The sequence below is a fragment of the Manis pentadactyla genome, chromosome 2 (genome assembly GCF_030020395.1).
Source record: "Manis pentadactyla isolate mManPen7 chromosome 2, mManPen7.hap1, whole genome shotgun sequence".
NCBI lineage: Eukaryota > Metazoa > Chordata > Mammalia > Pholidota > Manidae > Manis > Manis pentadactyla.
Window position 1 is genome coordinate 49,124,649 of NC_080020.1, and position 18,525 is coordinate 49,143,173.

Here is an 18,525-nt window from a genome sequence, read left to right on the forward strand (position 1 = left end):
TCCCCCAGAAGCAACCTGAGTGCAAATAGTCTAATTAGGAAGCAACACAGGCCAGGGCTAGGATTAGAGTGATACATGTGAGGTGCCTAGCTACAAAATATAAAGAAGTCTTCTTAGGTTCAGACAAGTGTCAACCCTGCCCTTACATGACCTTGAGAGTGAAGGTCATGTACCTCACCCTACTCCCAGCCCTGATGCAGGAAGCACTGACAGGGAAGTTGGAGGTGAAGTAGGAAGGGAAGGAAGCCAACAGAGTGTACATAATTAAGTTGCTCCTGGAAGCAAAGGAGGCTCAATCCCACAGGGGAACTCTGTGAGACAAGTAAAATACACCTACGTGAAAGGTGAACAAACTGGTGTATATATCCCCCAACTTCGATTTTTCACTGGTTGAGGGCTGTCTCACGGGTCCTACCTCCGTGACTCCCAAGTCTACACGACATACAAGCCTAGACAAGTGCTAAGGAAGAGAGCTGCAGGTTCTTGCAATAGGACTTGAGAGTATGTAATAGAATGGTGAATGCCCAGGGCAAATAGGTACAGCCTCTGCCAACAGAATGTTGTGAAGGATGAAATGGAATAACACAGCCATAATGCCTAACACAGATTAGTCCTCTTCTATTTCCCAATTTATGGCAATAATTGTGAACTTCATGGAGCTTCCCAGCTCTCCATGAGTTCGCAACACCAGAACTACTGCTTCCTATCTTTCCAAAGAGTAAACAAACAAACAAACAAACAAAAACAAAGGGCCCTAGGCAAGTTCTCTATGTCCAGGACCCAACCTTGCTATGGAAGCTTGCAGTGGCTGATGGAGCTAAGATAGTTGAAGGCTCAACTCCCATAAAAACTGTCTCCTTGTGCATCTCTACCCACCTCTCTCTGGCTTTTCCACCTCTCACTGTAACACTACTTAATGACATATGAAACTAGCATCAGATTAGTAACACTTGCTGCCACTTACTCATCATCTTCTCATGCAACACTGTGCCTTTATATACATTGTCTAACTCCTTAGAACCCTCTAAGTATGATTCTTCCTGTTTTATGGAGAAGGACATTAGGTCTTAGAGAGGTTAACTTGTGTCAGAAGCAGAGGTTCAGACTCAGGCTGACACTCTTCCCACTGACTTTGCCTCCTCACTGTCTCACTAATCCCCCCTCCCACAGGACCACTGGCAACAGGGAGAGTAAGACAAATGAGCAGCATTTACCAAAGAGGGGGAGGGGGCAGGCTAGAGGGCACTGGGGAGATGGCTGTTTCCCCTGACTCCCCATCAGCTAACATATAAGCTATTGGTCCTGGCCCTGCTGATCCACATACTCCTCCAAATATTTGCCACTGACCCATGTTGTAGGGAAACTGCTCAATTTTAAGCTGAGTAATTCACTTTCCAGAATCAACCCTTTCCCTTTTCTTATCTTCAGGCAGAGAAAGAAACATACTATTCCCTGTTTATAGAGCTCTATCTGCAATAAATTGCCATTTAACAAGAGAGAAGACTAGTAAGAGTTAAGCTGATGGGACATAACTGACAAACTACTTTTCATTAGAAGGAAAACAGGAAAACAATCAATACTAGAGTCAAAATACAGCATTTCCTTTAGGACTGCAGAGGAGGGGCACTGTTGTTTCACTGCCATGGACAAAAAGTGGCTTTATTTGTTTCTCAGTCTTTGTTTGCTCATATGAAAACTGGGCAGTATAATATATACCTCACGGGGTAGCTGTGAGGATTGAATGAATGGACGTACATTGCCTGAACCATAGTAGCTGCTTGAAAAATAACAGCTATTACTTATGTGATGCTGGTCAGTGTCAGTGCCATCCAACACCAAGACACAGAAGGAGCAGAAAATGAGCCTGCCATTCTACCTCCTTCTAACTCAAAGAGCTTGTGTGCAAAAGCACATTAAGCAGAGAACAGTGTCTTAAAGGCCTGTGCAAAGCATTCCATCCTATCTCTTAATTCCCCAGTCTAACACACATCTTTTTTTTTTTTTTTACAAAGGAAAAGATAACTTTGGACTTGACAATTAGGTTTACCCTGTCCCAGGATCCTTTCCTGGACAGCAGCCATCTCTCCCATCCCACAATCTTTCATCACATCCTCAAATCAGCTTGGCTCAAAGCTAGCTTTCTTAATATCCTTGTTTGGTCACCTCCTTGAGGTAGTTGCTTCTGCCATTAGACATTCTTTCATCTTTGGAGTCTACCTTTGCACTGAAAACAGATTTCATCTCTGTCCTGCACTAGAAACTCCTCAGCAATGTGGCTGAGAATGTGTACTCTTCTACTAATGTACTGAAATAGAAGCTTTTTCCTTCTTCTGCTGTAACCTTTGACAGCAAGAGAACCAGTCTTGGTTTTAACAGATGAAAATGCCTGGCATCTCCACTGGTTAATCTAGGAAGAAAAAATAATTGCACAGGAATAATAAAGTGTTCACTTACAAATTCCTTGGAAGAATGGCAAGACATATCACTCAAAGATCCTATGCTCTGGCTGAGAATTCTTAATTGGGGGAAGAAGCAAGATGAAGCGGCAGGTCACTGAATGGTAGGGATAACAGAATAAGAAGATGAAAAGTAGGATTCAATGCCTGGGCACCATCCAGAATAATGTCAGAAAAGGTCAAGGGAGTAACCACACAGTGCTTGGAATTGTGCACTCACATTCAGTGAATATAAGCAGTATGTCAAAGACTAGTAATGGAATTGATCCAGAAAACATGTACTTTATGAGTCTGAGGACTAGCTCCACAGTTAAAATATCCCCACCGCAATCCCTAAAACACAGAGGGGGAGAAAAGGGAAATCTCCATCTTACTGTAATAAGGTATAATACAAACATAAATATATTTAAATTTTCTTTTAACTACAAGTGAATTCAAACAGGTATAAAACAGAACACTATACATAGTTGTCTGTATAGCTCATAGAAAACATAAAAACAAGAATGTTGAGTGGGTGCTGGTGGTGAAAACCGCAGGGCCAAAACTTGTTCAACAATGAACTGGAGGCCACTAAAGCTTACTGAACACGGTCCATCCCTACTTCTGGGTCTTGTCAACCTTCAATTGCCTTGTCAAACCTAACAATTTAGGATTTCCTCCTCCTTCCTTTGCCTGCTTTGGTCCGTGTCCGGCTACCTGGCCGGACAGTAAGTTGCTTTTTGAAGTCCACTAAACAATCTGTTGCTTCTGAAATGGAAACAAAAGACTTGATGGGAGACTTCTTTAAGTCAAGATGTGCAAGGGAACTCTGCATCTCTCTGCTGCAACCTGCCTCTTCCATCCCTGGTGAGGGTACCCTAGAGAGAAGAGGAAAAAATTCAGAATTCTACTAAAAAGCACTAAGTATGTATCATGCATTGTACTAGGGGCTTTTACACACATAATTAGTTAACATAGTCTTTGCAATAATCCAACCAGAGAACTACTAGCATTCCCCTTTCACAGATGAGGACATTGGGTAAATCACATATCCAAAGCCACTCAGGCAGTAACAGAATGAGGATTCAGACCCAACCCAAGTTCTCAAGCTACTTGAAATCTGTCAGAAGACCAGGGTTGGGGTGTGAATAGAGATGTAGAGAGAAGTTAAGACACAGCTTTTGTTCTGCTTGTTTTAATACCATGGATGAATTGAGCTAGCCATCCAATTCTTAGTCTAGACTTGTCTTATGTGGTGGTCACAGAATTATAAAGGGAAGGTCACACATTTCCACAGTGATTTCTACACCAACAGTTTCAGTATCACATTATACACAGAACCTACAACCAGGACTGCACTTTTGTACAACTGCTGACAGCCACACTTTAATGCACACCCCAATTCACCTGAAGACTCCTGTTTCTGAAGACTTTTGAAGACTCTCTATCTCTGCATCTGTGATAAGAGAGAAAAAGTAGTAACATTGTTAGTAGTGTTGTAACTATACCACTTCTCGCTGAATGTGTGCTTCCTGTTTCAGCACTGCTTTTCAGCAGGTATATTGAGGAAGCATAGGCCCCCACCCCTAGACCAATGGAATGTGGGCACTAGCATCCAACAGGCTCAGCTGCAGAAGTACCAAGGTGAACACTTTTGAATGAACAACCTGAATAAACCTACTTTAAGTCTGGACTTGAGGAACAAGTTGTTGCCAAGAGAAATCTGCCACCTGCAAAGATTCATAACATGCTGATCTAAGGGAACAGGCTGTGGGGCTCAGAAAGGCTGCCTTTTTATAGGCATCAGAAGGCATGACAGATTTGCTTGATGGGAATCAACTACTGGAACTAGGTGGTAAGCAAATCTCACAAGGCTTAAGCAAAAGCTCGTTTTCCATCTGCATCTAGCAAATTTTAATGACAGCAATTAGTAACAACACTAATAATAGCACCTAACATTTATTGAGACCTACTTATGCCAGGGAACACATTTGGAGCTTTACTAGATAGAATCCTTGCAATCTATAAAGTTGTTATTGCTAACTCTATGCAATGCTCTTAATCAATCCACTCTCCTGCTCCCTAAACACCAGGCACAAAGACAGAGTTACCTCCTACAATCCCTCAGGAGAGTATGTTGGGACTCTAAAACCAAAGGTAACATGAACAACACACAAAATGTTATGAGGAGGCAGTAATGCCTGCACATCTGGGTTTCTATGCCTTTTCCTTTAGAAGGTACTTGGGGCTTGCATCATTCCCATGATTTGGAAATGTGTTTTTTCCAGTTCAACAGGCAGTCTTGAAAGTTCAGGCTTTATAAAGCCTGAAACAAAACATATAATGAACAAGACTCCCCACCTTCCTTAGGGAGAAATGACGTAGACCAAGTCTCAAAGGCTGGCTGGCTATCAAATGTGCACCCAAAGAACTCCAACAAATAGTTATGGAGTTGGCAGTGGCAATTTTTACTGGAAGCCTTAGGCAGAAGACAAAAAACTGGTCCTAGTATCCTCACTTGCAGTCTTGTGCTCAGACTGTTCCAAGAAACTGAGGAGTCGGCCTTCACTGCAGCCTTTTTCCTGTAACAGAGAAAAGAAACGATAGGGTTACCTCACGGCAAAGATTCTAAAATACAACTTCCTTAGCTCAGATCACAACTGTCTCCAGAAGAGAACAGGTATGGGGGCACAGCTCTAGGAGTCTTTTGCTTTCTAATAAATAAGGGTACACAAGTAAAACAGCTTATCTTTAGATACTATCCAAGAATGGAGACTGGAGTCCAGGCAGATTTTCCAAGATCATATTAAAGAACAGGAACCTTTGACCTATGATAGATTTGGAGAGATTTAAAACAGAAAATGACAGTTTTAAGATAACTTCTAGAAGCACTGATGCCAGAAGAATAAACTGGCTCTATGGTAGAAGCACTTACCTGTTAAGTCCCAAATCCAAATCACCACCTTAAAAAATCACCCCATTCATACAGGGGTCCTTTTCTCTGTCATGACAGATAACAGCTTCTTTATCTTAGTGTTGTGATTGCTACATGAGTAGGCCTAGAATATGGAGCTGCTGCTTTATCTTTGCCGTCAAAGCTAAGATGTGCTTTTTCTGATCTCTCATCACAATGCCCAGAAGCACATCCATCTTCCCAGTGACCAGGGGCCAGACCCCAGAGCTTCCTAAGGCCAGACACACAAGGTGTTCAATAGTTGATTGTGAATATGTTCCTGGCAGTGGGGGTATGATTGGGTATCTTTTCTGGAAAGCAATTTGGCAGTATGTTTCAAGAGACTTAAAAATGTTTATATCCACTAAGAGTTCCACTTCAGAAAATCTATTCTAAGGAAATAATCAGTGGTACAAAAACTGTTTAGTATTTTAAACACAGTATCTTATAATCCAGAATAATTTGAAAGAATCTGTAAGCTCCATAATATGAGAATGCCTAAGTGACTATCTGTGTGATACAAACATCAAGATTAATTTTTTTAAATAGCTTAAAAATAAACCCAAGAAAGTGTTTATGCTGTGGTTATATACACACACAATATATATGTACATATATAATATGGTATCAACTTCATTAAAAATGCAAAAGAGCAAAAAAGACTGGGAAAAAATAGGCCAAACTACTAAAAGTTGTTATCTTTGAGTAGCTAAATTACAGGTGAGGATTTCCCAATTCCTCATACTTTTTTTCTTAAATAAGCACATATTACTTTTTAAAATTAAAGTATCATTGATATAGCAGCTTATATGATGGTTTCAAATATACAACACAGTGGTTCAACATTCACCTATTATTATCAAATCCTCACCCCCACCAGTGTGGTCACTGTCCATCAACATACTAAGATATTACAGAATCATTACCTGTATTCTTCGTGCTGTACTACCATCCCAGTGACCAACCTGTATTACGATTGCTAATTACTGTGCCCCTTAATCCCTTTCTGCCCCACCCACCCCAACCACTCCCCTTTGGTAACCACTAGTCCCTTTTTTGGTGTCTATGTGTCTGCTATTTTGTTCCTTCTGTTTTGCTTTGTTTTTATACTCTACAAATAAGTGAAATAATTTGGTATTTGTTTTTCTCCACCTGGCTTATTTTACTGAGCACAATACCCTCTAGATTTATTGCAAATGGGAGGACTTCTTTTCTTTTTATGGCTGATTAATATTCCATTGTGTATATGTATCACATCTTCTTTATCCATTCATCTATTAATGAACACTTAGGATGCTTTCATATCTTCGCTGTTAATAGTGCAGCAATAAAATAGGAAGCACATATTCTTTTTTATTTTATTATTTTTTTTTATTAGTTTTATTTTGGTATCATTAATCTACAATTACATGAAGGACATTATGTTTACTAGGCTCCCCCCTTCACCAAGTCCCCCCCACATACCCATTCACAGTCACTGTCCATCAACACAGTATGATGCTGTAAAATCACTACTTGTCTTCTCTGTGTTGCAAAGCCCTCCCCGTGCCCCCCCACACACTATACATGTTAATCGTAATGCCCCCTTTCTTTATTCCCCGCCCTTATCCCTCCCTTCCCACCCGTCCTCCCCAGTCCCTTTCCCTTTGGTAACTGTTAGTCCATTCTTGGGTTCTCTGATTGTGCTGCTGTTTTGTTCCTTCAGTTTTCTTTTGTTCTTATACTCCACAGATGAGTGAAATCCTTTGGTACTTGTCTGTCTCCGCCTGGCTTATTTCACTGAGCATAAGACCCTCTAGCTCCATCCATGTTGTTGCAAATGGTAGGATCTGTTTTTTTCTTATAGCTGAGTAATATTCCATTGTGTATACGTACCACATCTTCTTTATCCATTCATCTACTGATGGACATTTAGGTTGCTTCCATATCTTGGCTATTGTAAATAGTGCAGCGATAAACATAGGGGTGCATCTGTCTTTTTCAAACTGGAGTGCTGCATTCTTGGGGTAAATTCCTAGAAGTGGAATTCCTGGGTCAAATGGTATTTCTATTTTGAGCATTCTGAGGAACCTCCATACTGCTTTCCACAATGGTTGAACTAATTTATACTCCCACCAGCAGTGTAGGAGGGTTCCCCTTTCTCCACAACCTCGCCAACATCTGTTGTTGTTTGTCTTTTGGATGGTAGCCATCCTTACTGGTGTGAGATGATATCTCATTGTGGTTTTAATTTGCATTTCTCTGACGACAAGCAATGTGGAGCATCTTTTCATGTGTCTGTTGGCCATCTGAATTTCTTCTTTAGAGAACTGTCTATTCAGCTCCTCTGCCCATTTTTTAATTGGATTGTTTGCTTTTTGTTTGTTGAGGTGTATGAGCTCTTTATATATTTTGGATGTCAACCCTTGATCAGATCTGTCATTTATGAATATATTCTCCCATACTGTAGTATACCTTTTTGTTCTATTGATGGTGTCCTTTGCTGTACAGAAGCTTTTCAGCTTGATATAGTCCCATTTGTTCATTTTTGCTTTTGTTTCCCTTGCCCGGGGAGATATGTTCAATAAGAGGTCACTCATGTTTATGTCTAAGAGATTTTTGCCTATGTTTTTTTCTAAGAGTTTTATGGTTTCATGACTTACATTCAAGTCTTTGATCCATTTCAAATTTACTTTTGTGTATGGGGTCAGACCACATATTACTTCTAATTCAAAGAAAAAATAATCTTAAAAACCAAAAATCTTATTTCAAAACAAATGGAAGAAAAGGAGGGAGAAATGAGGGAAGAAAAAAGCCTAGACCAGAACTGCAGAGGGTTAGGCAGTCTTTCCTAGAACACTCCACACATACCTTTGGGTTCCTCAGCCACTGTTGCCACTTCCCCTCCACAGCTGAGCACACTCTCCCACTCTGTTCAGTTCCATCTCCTTGGTCACCTCTTGCGAGCTGGAGACAGGACTCAACATGGTACTGATACTCCTTGAATGGGATCATGTGCTTACAGAGATAACACTTCTCATCCCTAGCCAATCAGAAGAAAGGGAGAAAAAGCAGTTTTAAGATTTTCCTTTGCCTCCAGGCTCCTGGATATGTCTCAAATTGTGTTTTTACATCTCAAAGTTATTCTGCAGAGGAGACATGTCAACCAATGCAGATTTGCTCAGCAGGACTGCCAATAAAACTAACTGACGCCAATCAAAAGGACTGAGTGATTAGTGGTTTTCCCTGGCTGTTTTTCTGTACCCTGCTGTTGAAGCAGTGGGATGGTAATGAAATCAGCTCTTTTAACTATCTCAAACAATGCTGATTGCTCTTCAGACATAAAATTTTCTGTCAAATTCTTCTGAAATTAAGTGTAAGTTTTTTCAAAGGGAAGTTAAAATTGAGACAGAAAAGGGAGCACACCAAGAGCATTATTTCAAGATAACATTTTTACCAGGGTAGATGAACTTGTCTGATTGATTAGTAAATCAAGTCTGTCTATATGCTGACTTCCTTAATTCTACAACCTCCAACACCAAGCAGGAAGTTACCAAAATCATGTGGTTCTGCTAGAGGCTTTTGCATAACTTCATATACATAGTTATTTTTATTGTCTTACAACAGTAGAGTTTGAATAAAGAGGAAATTGTGTCCTTGAGGAAAGGTTTGTTGCGTTATCAGTGAAAATTGGGAACAAAGGAAAACACTATTTTCTCTGTGATGAGAACTGATACCAGCCTTTTAAACACAATTTCTCAATTAATTATTTGGCCCTAGTAGGAAGGTACTATTCTCCCCAAGGTCCTATAGCTAATTAATTATCAGAAGCCAGATCTGCCTGACTCAAAGTTCATCTTAGTTTTAAGAAGCTAAAGAAAACTTTTCAAAGCTTTCTGTTTTAGACTTCTTTTTCTGGCTGTTGCTATTCAGTTACTACAGCAAGACATATTTGACTTAGGTCTAAGGAAAAGCTTCTCTGGAGGTCATTAAAAGAGATGATTAAAAAAAAAATCTCTCAGGTACTTAATCATCTGGGAGAATGCAAGTAAAACTCTGTCTTATGAGAAAAGCCAGTGTACTTTTCAAGGTTTATTAATAAATGCAAAAAGCATTTATTAATTCCCTACTAGATGAAAGGCAGCAGCACTAGGGGAGGAATGTAAGTTTTTGAGTAAGGTAGGCTTTGCCAGTTCTGGCTACGTGATCTTAGTTATTTATAATTTTTCTTTAGTTTCTTTATCTATTTAAAAGAACAAAGAATATCCTAATCAGCTATTGTGAAAGTTACAAAGTAAAGAAAGCACATGGCACAGTGGCTGGTGAAAACATTAGGTGCTTGATAAAGAGCTATTATTGCTTCTGTCTCCAACACATTTTATTAGATGCTGGGGTTATACACATGAAGGCCTTCAGAAACTCACAGTCTAACCAGAGATGTCAAAAAAGAAAAAAAAGAATTATTGCAAGACAGTGTGATGAATAAAGTCCTAGAGGAATGTTTGCATTACAGCAGGATTCCAAAAGGAGCAAGTGATCAGCTCCATTCAACTGGATTAGGGAAGGCAGCCCTGAAATTTAGGGTCTAAGATCTGTGTTTCCTTAGATAAATGTTTCTGCCTAGACTAACTGCCCTAATACTAAGGTATTATTGCTTATGTCTGTACTTTCAGAAGGCACTTACACCTCATTCCCCACTAGACTGTACTTTCTTAGTCAAGCTGCAATTCACAACCCAAGGAAGTCTTCTATATTGCCCAATCTTTTGCAACTTAACTTCCGTACCATTACATTCTGAAACAGCTCACTGCTTCCCAAAAGCACCAAATATCAATGGGCAAATCAGAGAAAATAGAAAACTAAGAGCAGGAAATGGAATGGGTGGCAGGATTTTTTCAGGGTAAGGAAAGGGGATACAGAGGCCACCTGCACTAACATAAACTGGGAAAAAAGAAAAATAAATTCAGGCATCAAAGCAATGAAGTGACTGGCAGGCCAAAGGATTGGCAGAGTAAAAGAGGAATGAGTATCTACTCAGTCCAAGCAATGGTACATTAAACAAGGGCTCTGTGAACACAGCATACCTACTTACTTGTCAGTGTCTAGGGAAATCTGGGCAGCAGTCCCACTGTCGCTCTTGCTCTTGGCCTCTTTTTGTCTCCGAGTCAACACTTTCAAAAAAAAAAGGGGGGTGTGGCACGTAAGAAAAAAGAAAAACTGTTAGTTGGCAGTCAACTCTGAATATAAAAGACAAAATATACAGAAAGAAGCAAAGTTTAAAATTTGATTCCATGGGAAGAAGTGCACTGTCTGGTAAACCTTTGCCTTTTTGGTACAGAGCGTAACACCTGCAATGTATGGACTGAAACTCCCAGCAGGTACTCCAATATTGGCTAAGGAAGTCTATCCCCTATTTGCCATGAGATCTAAAGATCTAGTCCACAACAACTAAAGTTTTCATGCACTACACCAGCTTGTAGCACTCAAGGGAGGGATTTACACCTTCCTAACCAAAATTCTGTCTGATGTGACACACACTCCAAGGAGGTGCTTTATGAAATATAGTAGTGATAGCTACATCCATCTAAGTGCCCACATTAGCCTCCAATCCTTACAAAACTCCGTAAAGTGCTCCAATTACAGGTGAGGAAACTTGAGCTCAGAATGGTTAACACAATCAGTCTTCTCTACTACACTAGGACTACCTCCCAATTCTAAACAGCTTTAGCCCAGGTGGCATACAAAAACTTTGTCTCATACCAAAAGGCATCTGTTTATAAAATCCTAGTTCCTTAATGGACCTTAGAGGTTAATCAGCTGTTTTCCAGTTTTCGTTCCTTGCAGTAACAAGAAAAACTGTGACCACCTCACTTCAAATCTTGCCTTCTTCCCTTGAAATTCCCATGACAGAATTTAGGAAAATTATCAGTTCAAAAAATAATTTAGGTTGTGAAGCATTTATCTAGTCCAAGGATCAGCAAACGTTCTCTGTAAAGGGCCACACAGTAAATATTTTAGGCTTGGCATGCCATCTGGTCTCTATCACAACTACTCAACTCTGAATTGCAGCAGGAAGACAGCCCCAGAGAATACATAAATAACTAGATGAGGTATGTTTAGTTACAAATCTTTAGTTACAAAAGATGTCTGGCTGGATTTGGATCCCCTTTGGCCATAGTTTGCCTACCCTTCTAGTCCAACCTCCTAGCATTAACATGCTTTCTATAAAAATCCCTGACAAGTAATCATCAGTCTCAACCTGACTGTACCCATTTGGAGAATTCACCTCCTCCTGGGGAATCCATTTTATCGCTACACAACAATCTGGCTCAATACGCATCTATGAGGAGCTAAATGAATAAGTTTGACCCCTTTTCCACAAGTCGGCTCTTTGAACACTTAACAGGCTACAATACAATTTTGGATTTACTCAGTTGTCTGCTCCTGCTAAAATTTAACCTTGTTCAAAGCAGGGAGTATATCTATTCATTATACCAACATCTAATAAGAACTGCAGAACCTTCTGAGTGCCTGCCTAGGTTAGCTCTAATCCTTTTAACAATCCTCCAGATTGGTATTATTTTTCTGCCCTATTTTAAAGGTATAGAAACAACTCAGAGGAATCAACTTTTCCAAGCTACCATAGTAGCAGAACCCAAGATAGAATCTTGACTTGTCTGACTCCTATACTCATGCTGTACCTTCTTAGTTAACTTCTACATACACCCCAGTTTGCCAGTCTCTCTTTGTATGTGTGGCACCCCAAAACAGACCCAATACTCAAGAAGTAGTCTGACCAGTAAAGAGAACACAAGAAGAACCACAAATTACCCCATCTGGATACATATTCTACTAATTCAGCCAAGGCCGTGTTTGCTTTCTTGCCAATTCTGGTATACTACTGGCTTAAACTGAACTTAAAGGAAATTAAGATCCATCCCCTTCCCTCCCAAATCACCTTGAAATAAAACATTCTCAAGATAGGTCTCTTAATTCTGTACTTGGGTAACTAAGTTACTGGATATTAAACACAGGACTTTATATTTGTCCCTACTCTTTTCAGCTGAACATTTCAGCTGTTGAGATACTGTCTTGTCTTGATATTCAGCTGTTGAGATACTGTCTTGTCTTGATACTTGATACTGCAGTCTTGATACTGTCATCCGATGTTATCAGCTCTTTTCCAGCTTCATGTCATCTGCATTTATGACAAGCATGGTCCTATATCTTCATCCAATTCACTGGAGAAAAATGGTTGTAAATGATATAGAACAGAAAACTGGCCAAGTTACCAGAGAAGCTTGTCTTCTTCCTGGTCCAAATTTCCTTTAAATATTTAAGCAAATATTTACTGAGAATCTTCAATGTGCAAGTGTAAGTCCGGGGTAAGGAAATCCCAGGGCAAAATACCTCTAAAAACCTAAATTAGTCAAAGGGAGAAATAAAGTTTAAAACCGGTTTATTGCTTACAGACTGTAGTCCAGGGCCGTCTCTCTCTGCTCCTGAAGAAGCAAGCAAACAAGCAAGCCAGCCCCTCCCTTTAAACTCTCAGGTTCAGACACACCCTTGGTTGCCCAGATAATTACCCATTGATATGGAGATGAACTTCTCTCCACCCCTGAGGATATGCAAATACACTAAAGCCAGGCAAGATATTCTGGAAATGTTACAATTTTACCCACAGCAAGTAATTTGGGGAGATACAGGAAATTATGAGGCACAGTCCTTGCTCTTAAGGAGCTTATAATTTACTAAGGGAGACAGCATATACACTCAAATAACTGTAACACAAGATGTAGAGATATGCACAGAAAACAAGATCATACACAAAATCAAATATTAACAGTATTTGTCTCTGGGGAGGATAACAGGTATGTATACACCTGGAACAGGAATGGGAAGGGGGCATATTTTTCAGTATATACTTTTTTGTACTACTGAATTAAATATTAAAAGGGGAAAAATAAGAGACCTGACTATAGAGAGGTCTTAGGTCCAAGTTAGAAGACATGATCTATTTCTATGGTTACTTCCAACCCAGAGATTTTATAAGTAAAAACAAAGTACTGCAGGAGAAAAACATCCTGAACATAGTTGTATAACCACTTCAAATCCACCTCCTATTCTATCAGCCAGCCTACATTTCTCCATCTTACCTACAAGGATTTCAAAAGAGATTTTATCAAGTGCCTTGCTGAAATCAATTCTTCAAAGTTTGGCACTTCACAAATTACAGAAACCTTTAAGGGTTGTTTTTTCCCCCCTCTTTCTATTTGTCCCTCATCTTGACCAAGTATTTTTCCACAAGAAATACTTGGAAACCACTTCCCTGACAGTGCTGGAGAAAGAATTAATTGCTTCTAGCACAGTTATGTTTCTCAACTGCACTTAGCGTATTTCTGTTGTTATTTGTTTATATGTCAGTCTCCTTGCTATACCATGAACTTCCTGAATTCAGGCATTCTGGGTTTGGTTTGGTTTTGATCTCTTCAGCATCCTCAGCAGAATCTAGCATAGATTAGATACTAATAAGTATTTGCCAAAGCAAATCACAACAATGGATTCAAGGGGGAAAAAAAACTCTTGCTTTATGGGGACCTTCTCTGTTCCAGGAATTTTATAAACATAATTTCTAATCCTTACAACAATCCTGTAAAGCACATATCATTATCTGTATTTTATAGAGGATAAAATATTAAATAACTTGATCAAGATCACAAAGCCAAACAGCAACAAAACATGGCATGAGGAATGCAACTCAAGTCTGGCTTTAAAAAGCTTGTTTTACAAGAGCAGACTGCCTCTCATAGAAAGTAAGAGGGTAAATGATGGGAGGAAGAAAAGTTGTAAGTAGGCAGGTGTAAAGAATTTGAGGGTAAAGACTTTGCAGTTGGCTGGGAACTATATACTAATTCTATTAAGTGTCACAATCAGCATGGATTGGACAGGGCTCTACAGCTATGCTTTTTCTTTGAAACCTACTTCCCCTACAAAGGAACAGAAAGGTTTAAGTTCCTCTACAGGAGCTTCCTACTCTGGTTTATGAGGGTTGAGACAGCCATTTTAGCGAGCTGCAGGCAGAGAATTCAGTATGAAACTTAAATCCAAAAACCTGGCTGCTAATGGTAACAGCTAAAAGATATTACAAGGGAACAACGGAATCTGTGGACAACTACCAGGGCAAGGTAAACAAAACAGAAAGGAGGGATATCACTGAAAGCTGACAGGGCCACCTATAAATCTATGATCATTAACTTGGGCCTTTACATACCATAGATGGAAAATGCCCTAAGGAGCTGCACTTGGGACTTGACTTGGCACTGTGAAGATACAAAGCAGCAGGAATGCCCAGAAGGCTTTAGAGTTCAAACGGGTATCCAAGCTGGAACTCAACCAGCTGTGTTGCTTTGGGCAAATTACTTAGCCTCTGAGCATCAGCTGACTTACCTACAAAATGAGATGATAATAAGAATCTACACTCGCAGGTTTTGGTAAGGATCCCATTAGATAATCCAAGTAAGTTGTAAATGTCCAGCCCACAGAAAGCACTCAGCAAACATTAGTTGTTATTATCACATAATTCTCATTATTATTCTTTCAAATTTATTTCTCAGTCTTTTCCAAAGATTTAAGCCCATCATTAGGAGCAGTGCCTACCAGGCTGTCTGTAACTTGGTGTGGATAAAGTGAAGGTTCCTGTGGCCTCTCACCTGGCCCTGGTTGGCTAGCTCAATACACGTGTGGGCAATACATTGTTATTGACTCTATATAAAGAGCTTCGCCCAGTGCTCTGGGTACAAAGCTGCACACTGCAAGGCTGCAGGAGAGCAGAGGCTGGAATGGTGAAAGCTCCAAGGACAGAGACTGAGATGGCTGTGTGGGTAGAGAGGCCCAGAGGCAGAGACCGGCTTGCTGCATGCAGACTCGCTCTGAGTGGGTGGATGGGATTCTAGTGACTGACCTGCCACTGTGAGAATAAAGTTGAGTATAACTGTTTCACCCCAAGAACATCCTACTGTCATTTCTTTGGTCTCAATGAATCCATAGTGAACTTATCCGGGGCTGAAATCCATTGGCAAGACACTTGGGTTAGGTCTTAGTCATACTAATTTGTAAAGAATGGACAAGTAAATATAACCAAAGCAATACAGAACAATTATCAATACTATGTAAACATTAGGACACCTTTTTCCAAATTCCAAAAACAACAAGCAATCAAAAATGAAAACATAAGGCCTAAAAATGTAAAAAGTGACAACAATGGCTCTTTGAGGAGAGCGGAAATTATATATACAAAGAAGTTAGATTTGGCAAAGTGAGAGTAGATAATCTCCTTAGTTTGTCTCCCTCAACCTCAAAACCACTTCAGCAGAAAATAAGGGGAGGTCAGAGTTATACATGTTTCTGCTAAGATGGGCCACCTTCCAGCCTAGCACTTCCTCAGTAGGAGATGAAAGGAAGAAGGGAAGGCCCACCCTACCTTCATGTTGTCTGCCTCAATTCTGCCAGCCTCCCCTAGGACTAGTTCCAACAAAAAGACTATCATTAGAACTCATCATCTACTGTTCTCTGAGACATATGGCTCTTCAAATTTACATCGTAATAAGAATTAAATACAATTTAAAATTCAGCTCCTTAGTCCCATCACCATATTTCAAGTGCCACATGTAACTACTGGCTATCATATTTGACCACACAGATAGAACATTTCTGTCACTGAAGACAGTTCCACTGGCTAGCACTGCTCCATTAAGAGGTACAGGAATGATCCCATCACACCTTAATTTATCTCAGACACCACAAGAAACCCAAGCATTCCGTAGCATCTCTCATCACCTAGATCCTCATCCATACATGAACCTAATCTGTCATCTGGGGGGATTTTTCTAGTATGATTCAATCTCCCACTCCTACTCTTGAAATGATGCTGACCTCTGGAATCTGTGGCTCTGATCAACACAATCACCAACGGTCTCAACCTCCTCTGTGAAAATTCCCTTCATGTTTTTGCTCTAACTGAAAGAGGGCTGTCCTCTGATGATACTGCTTCTCAAGTACTGGCTTTTTTCTTCTTTCTTATACCACAGTACTAACTGAACTGGAGGTGGGTAAATATTCTCTAACTCTTCATTGCTGCTTCCAGAATACTGGAAAAAAATCATAGTTTGAAGCACTCACCATTTTGCTACCCCTGCCACACCACCCTGAAGTAGTCATCTACTATCCTCCTGGTCACCTGTCTGCTTCCAGCCACCTCGACTTCCTGGCCATTCACTGAAAATTGTAACATACCACTTACTGTATTTCTCTTCACCACTCCTGCCATCATTCTTGATCTGTACATTAGACTGTAGTATAAGTTGCAGTTTTTTGTAGGTTCAGCCTAAGGTGTGATCCATCCAATACTCTGGCCTCTCAGTTCCTTGATCTTTATGGCTATCAACTCCCATGGATAATGCCATCTCAGCCTTTCTTAATCAGGGTTCCGAGACAGGAGTAAGCCTAATGCTGTATGCCATTCATTTTATGCAATGAATTAACCTCTACCCCCTGCCCCCAGAATGGTACCAGTTATGTACCATCCTTGGGAGAAGGAAACAGTCAGTTCATTGTCTATGTTCTGTGGTTCTGAGGAGGAACACTGGTGGAGCCTGTCAATAACCACTTCCAAGATTTCAATTTCAGGTGTCCCATTCTCTGGTCACCACCAACTGTCTTTTCCAACTTACTCCCTCTAATTCCCCAACTCCAATAATCCTTCAGCTCCACTAGGACATCTAATTCCAGACTACCACCATTTCATTGTCTGTTACACTGTCATGTCCTCACTTTGCTTCTTATCTAACTTAGATCTCACCCACAATTATCATACTAACAATTCCCTTGAATATTCTCACAATTTATTTCTTATTTCTGTTGTACTCCCTTGGCAAAATCCAACTTTGGTTAAATCCAACCTTCCACTTATTATGTGACCTTACCTAAGCAGCAAACAGTGCTGAATGGGGCTCACATTATATTTCAGACCACAAATCTCAACCGCCCCTTCAGTATTGCCTAGCAATCAGAATAGTTTCCACAGTCAGTTTATTTTTCTATAGATGATTTCATATCTTCTCCACTGTCATCAAACCTCCAATATCCATCCTGGCTCTACTGTCACCATTATTTTTTGTTTCAATATAACAACTTTATTAACTGACATATTATATAATTCACTAAAGTATAACTCAATAGTTTTTAGTATATTCACAGTTGTGCAACTATCACTGCTATCACTTTTATAATATCTTCATTAACTGAAAAAGAAACCAGTTTCCATTAGCAATCATTCTCCATTTTCCCCCAAACTCCCAGCCCTAGGCAATCATTAATCTGCTTTCTGTCTCTATGGATTTGCTTATTCCAGACATATCATTTAAATGGTATCATACAGTATTTGGGCTTTTGTGGTTGGTTCCTTTCCCTTAACAAATGTTTTCAAGATTGATCCATGTTACAGCTTGTATCAGCAGTTCATTCCTTTTTTTCTCCAAAGTGGCTACACCATTTGACATTCCTACCAACAATGTGCTGCGGTTCCAATTTTTCCACATTCTTGCCAACATGTTTGTTTGTATGTATGTATGTATGTATGTATTTATAATAGCCATCCCACTGAGTATGAAGTGGTTTCTCATTGTGGTTTTGACTTGCATTTCCCTAAAGACTAATGATGTTGATCATCTTTTCATGTGCTTATTGGCCATTTGTATATTTTCTTTGGAGATTTGTATTAAAATCTCTATTCAAGTTCTGTATTAATTGGGTCAGTCTTTTTATTGTTGAGTGGTAAGAATTCTTTATATATTCTGGAACCTAGACCCTATCAGATATATGATTTGCAAATATTTTCTCCTATAGATTTTCTTTTCACCTTCTTATAATAGTGTCCTTTGGTGAACAGTTTTAAATTTTGATGGAGTCCAATTTACCTATTTTCTTTTTCTTCTGTTGCTTGTGCTTTTAGGAATCTATTGCCAAATCTAAGGTTTTACAGTTTTAGCACTTACATTTAGGTCTTCGATCTATTTTTTGTACATGGTATGAGGCAGGGAGTCCAACTTGTTTTGTGTGTGGGTATTCAGTTGTCCCAGTACCATTTATTGAAAACACTGT

General features: G+C 39.8%; 1 protein-coding gene across 1 annotated transcript in view; it reads right to left on the minus strand.

The window, feature by feature from the left end:
• Nucleotides 1-2,835: 2,835 nt before the first annotated feature.
• Nucleotides 2,836-18,525, minus strand: part of UIMC1 (ubiquitin interaction motif containing 1) — a 152,865-nt gene continuing 137,175 nt past the window's right edge. The window contains exons 11-15 of the mRNA XM_036884707.2: nt 10,460-10,538; nt 8,239-8,410; nt 4,954-5,017; nt 3,843-3,891; nt 2,836-3,313 (exon numbers count right to left, since the gene is read on the minus strand). Coding sequence (XP_036740602.2) covers nt 3,103-3,313; nt 3,843-3,891; nt 4,954-5,017; nt 8,239-8,410; nt 10,460-10,538 — 575 coding nt within the window. The 3' untranslated portion in view covers nt 2,836-3,102. The remainder of the gene's footprint in view (nt 3,314-3,842; nt 3,892-4,953; nt 5,018-8,238; nt 8,411-10,459; nt 10,539-18,525) is intronic.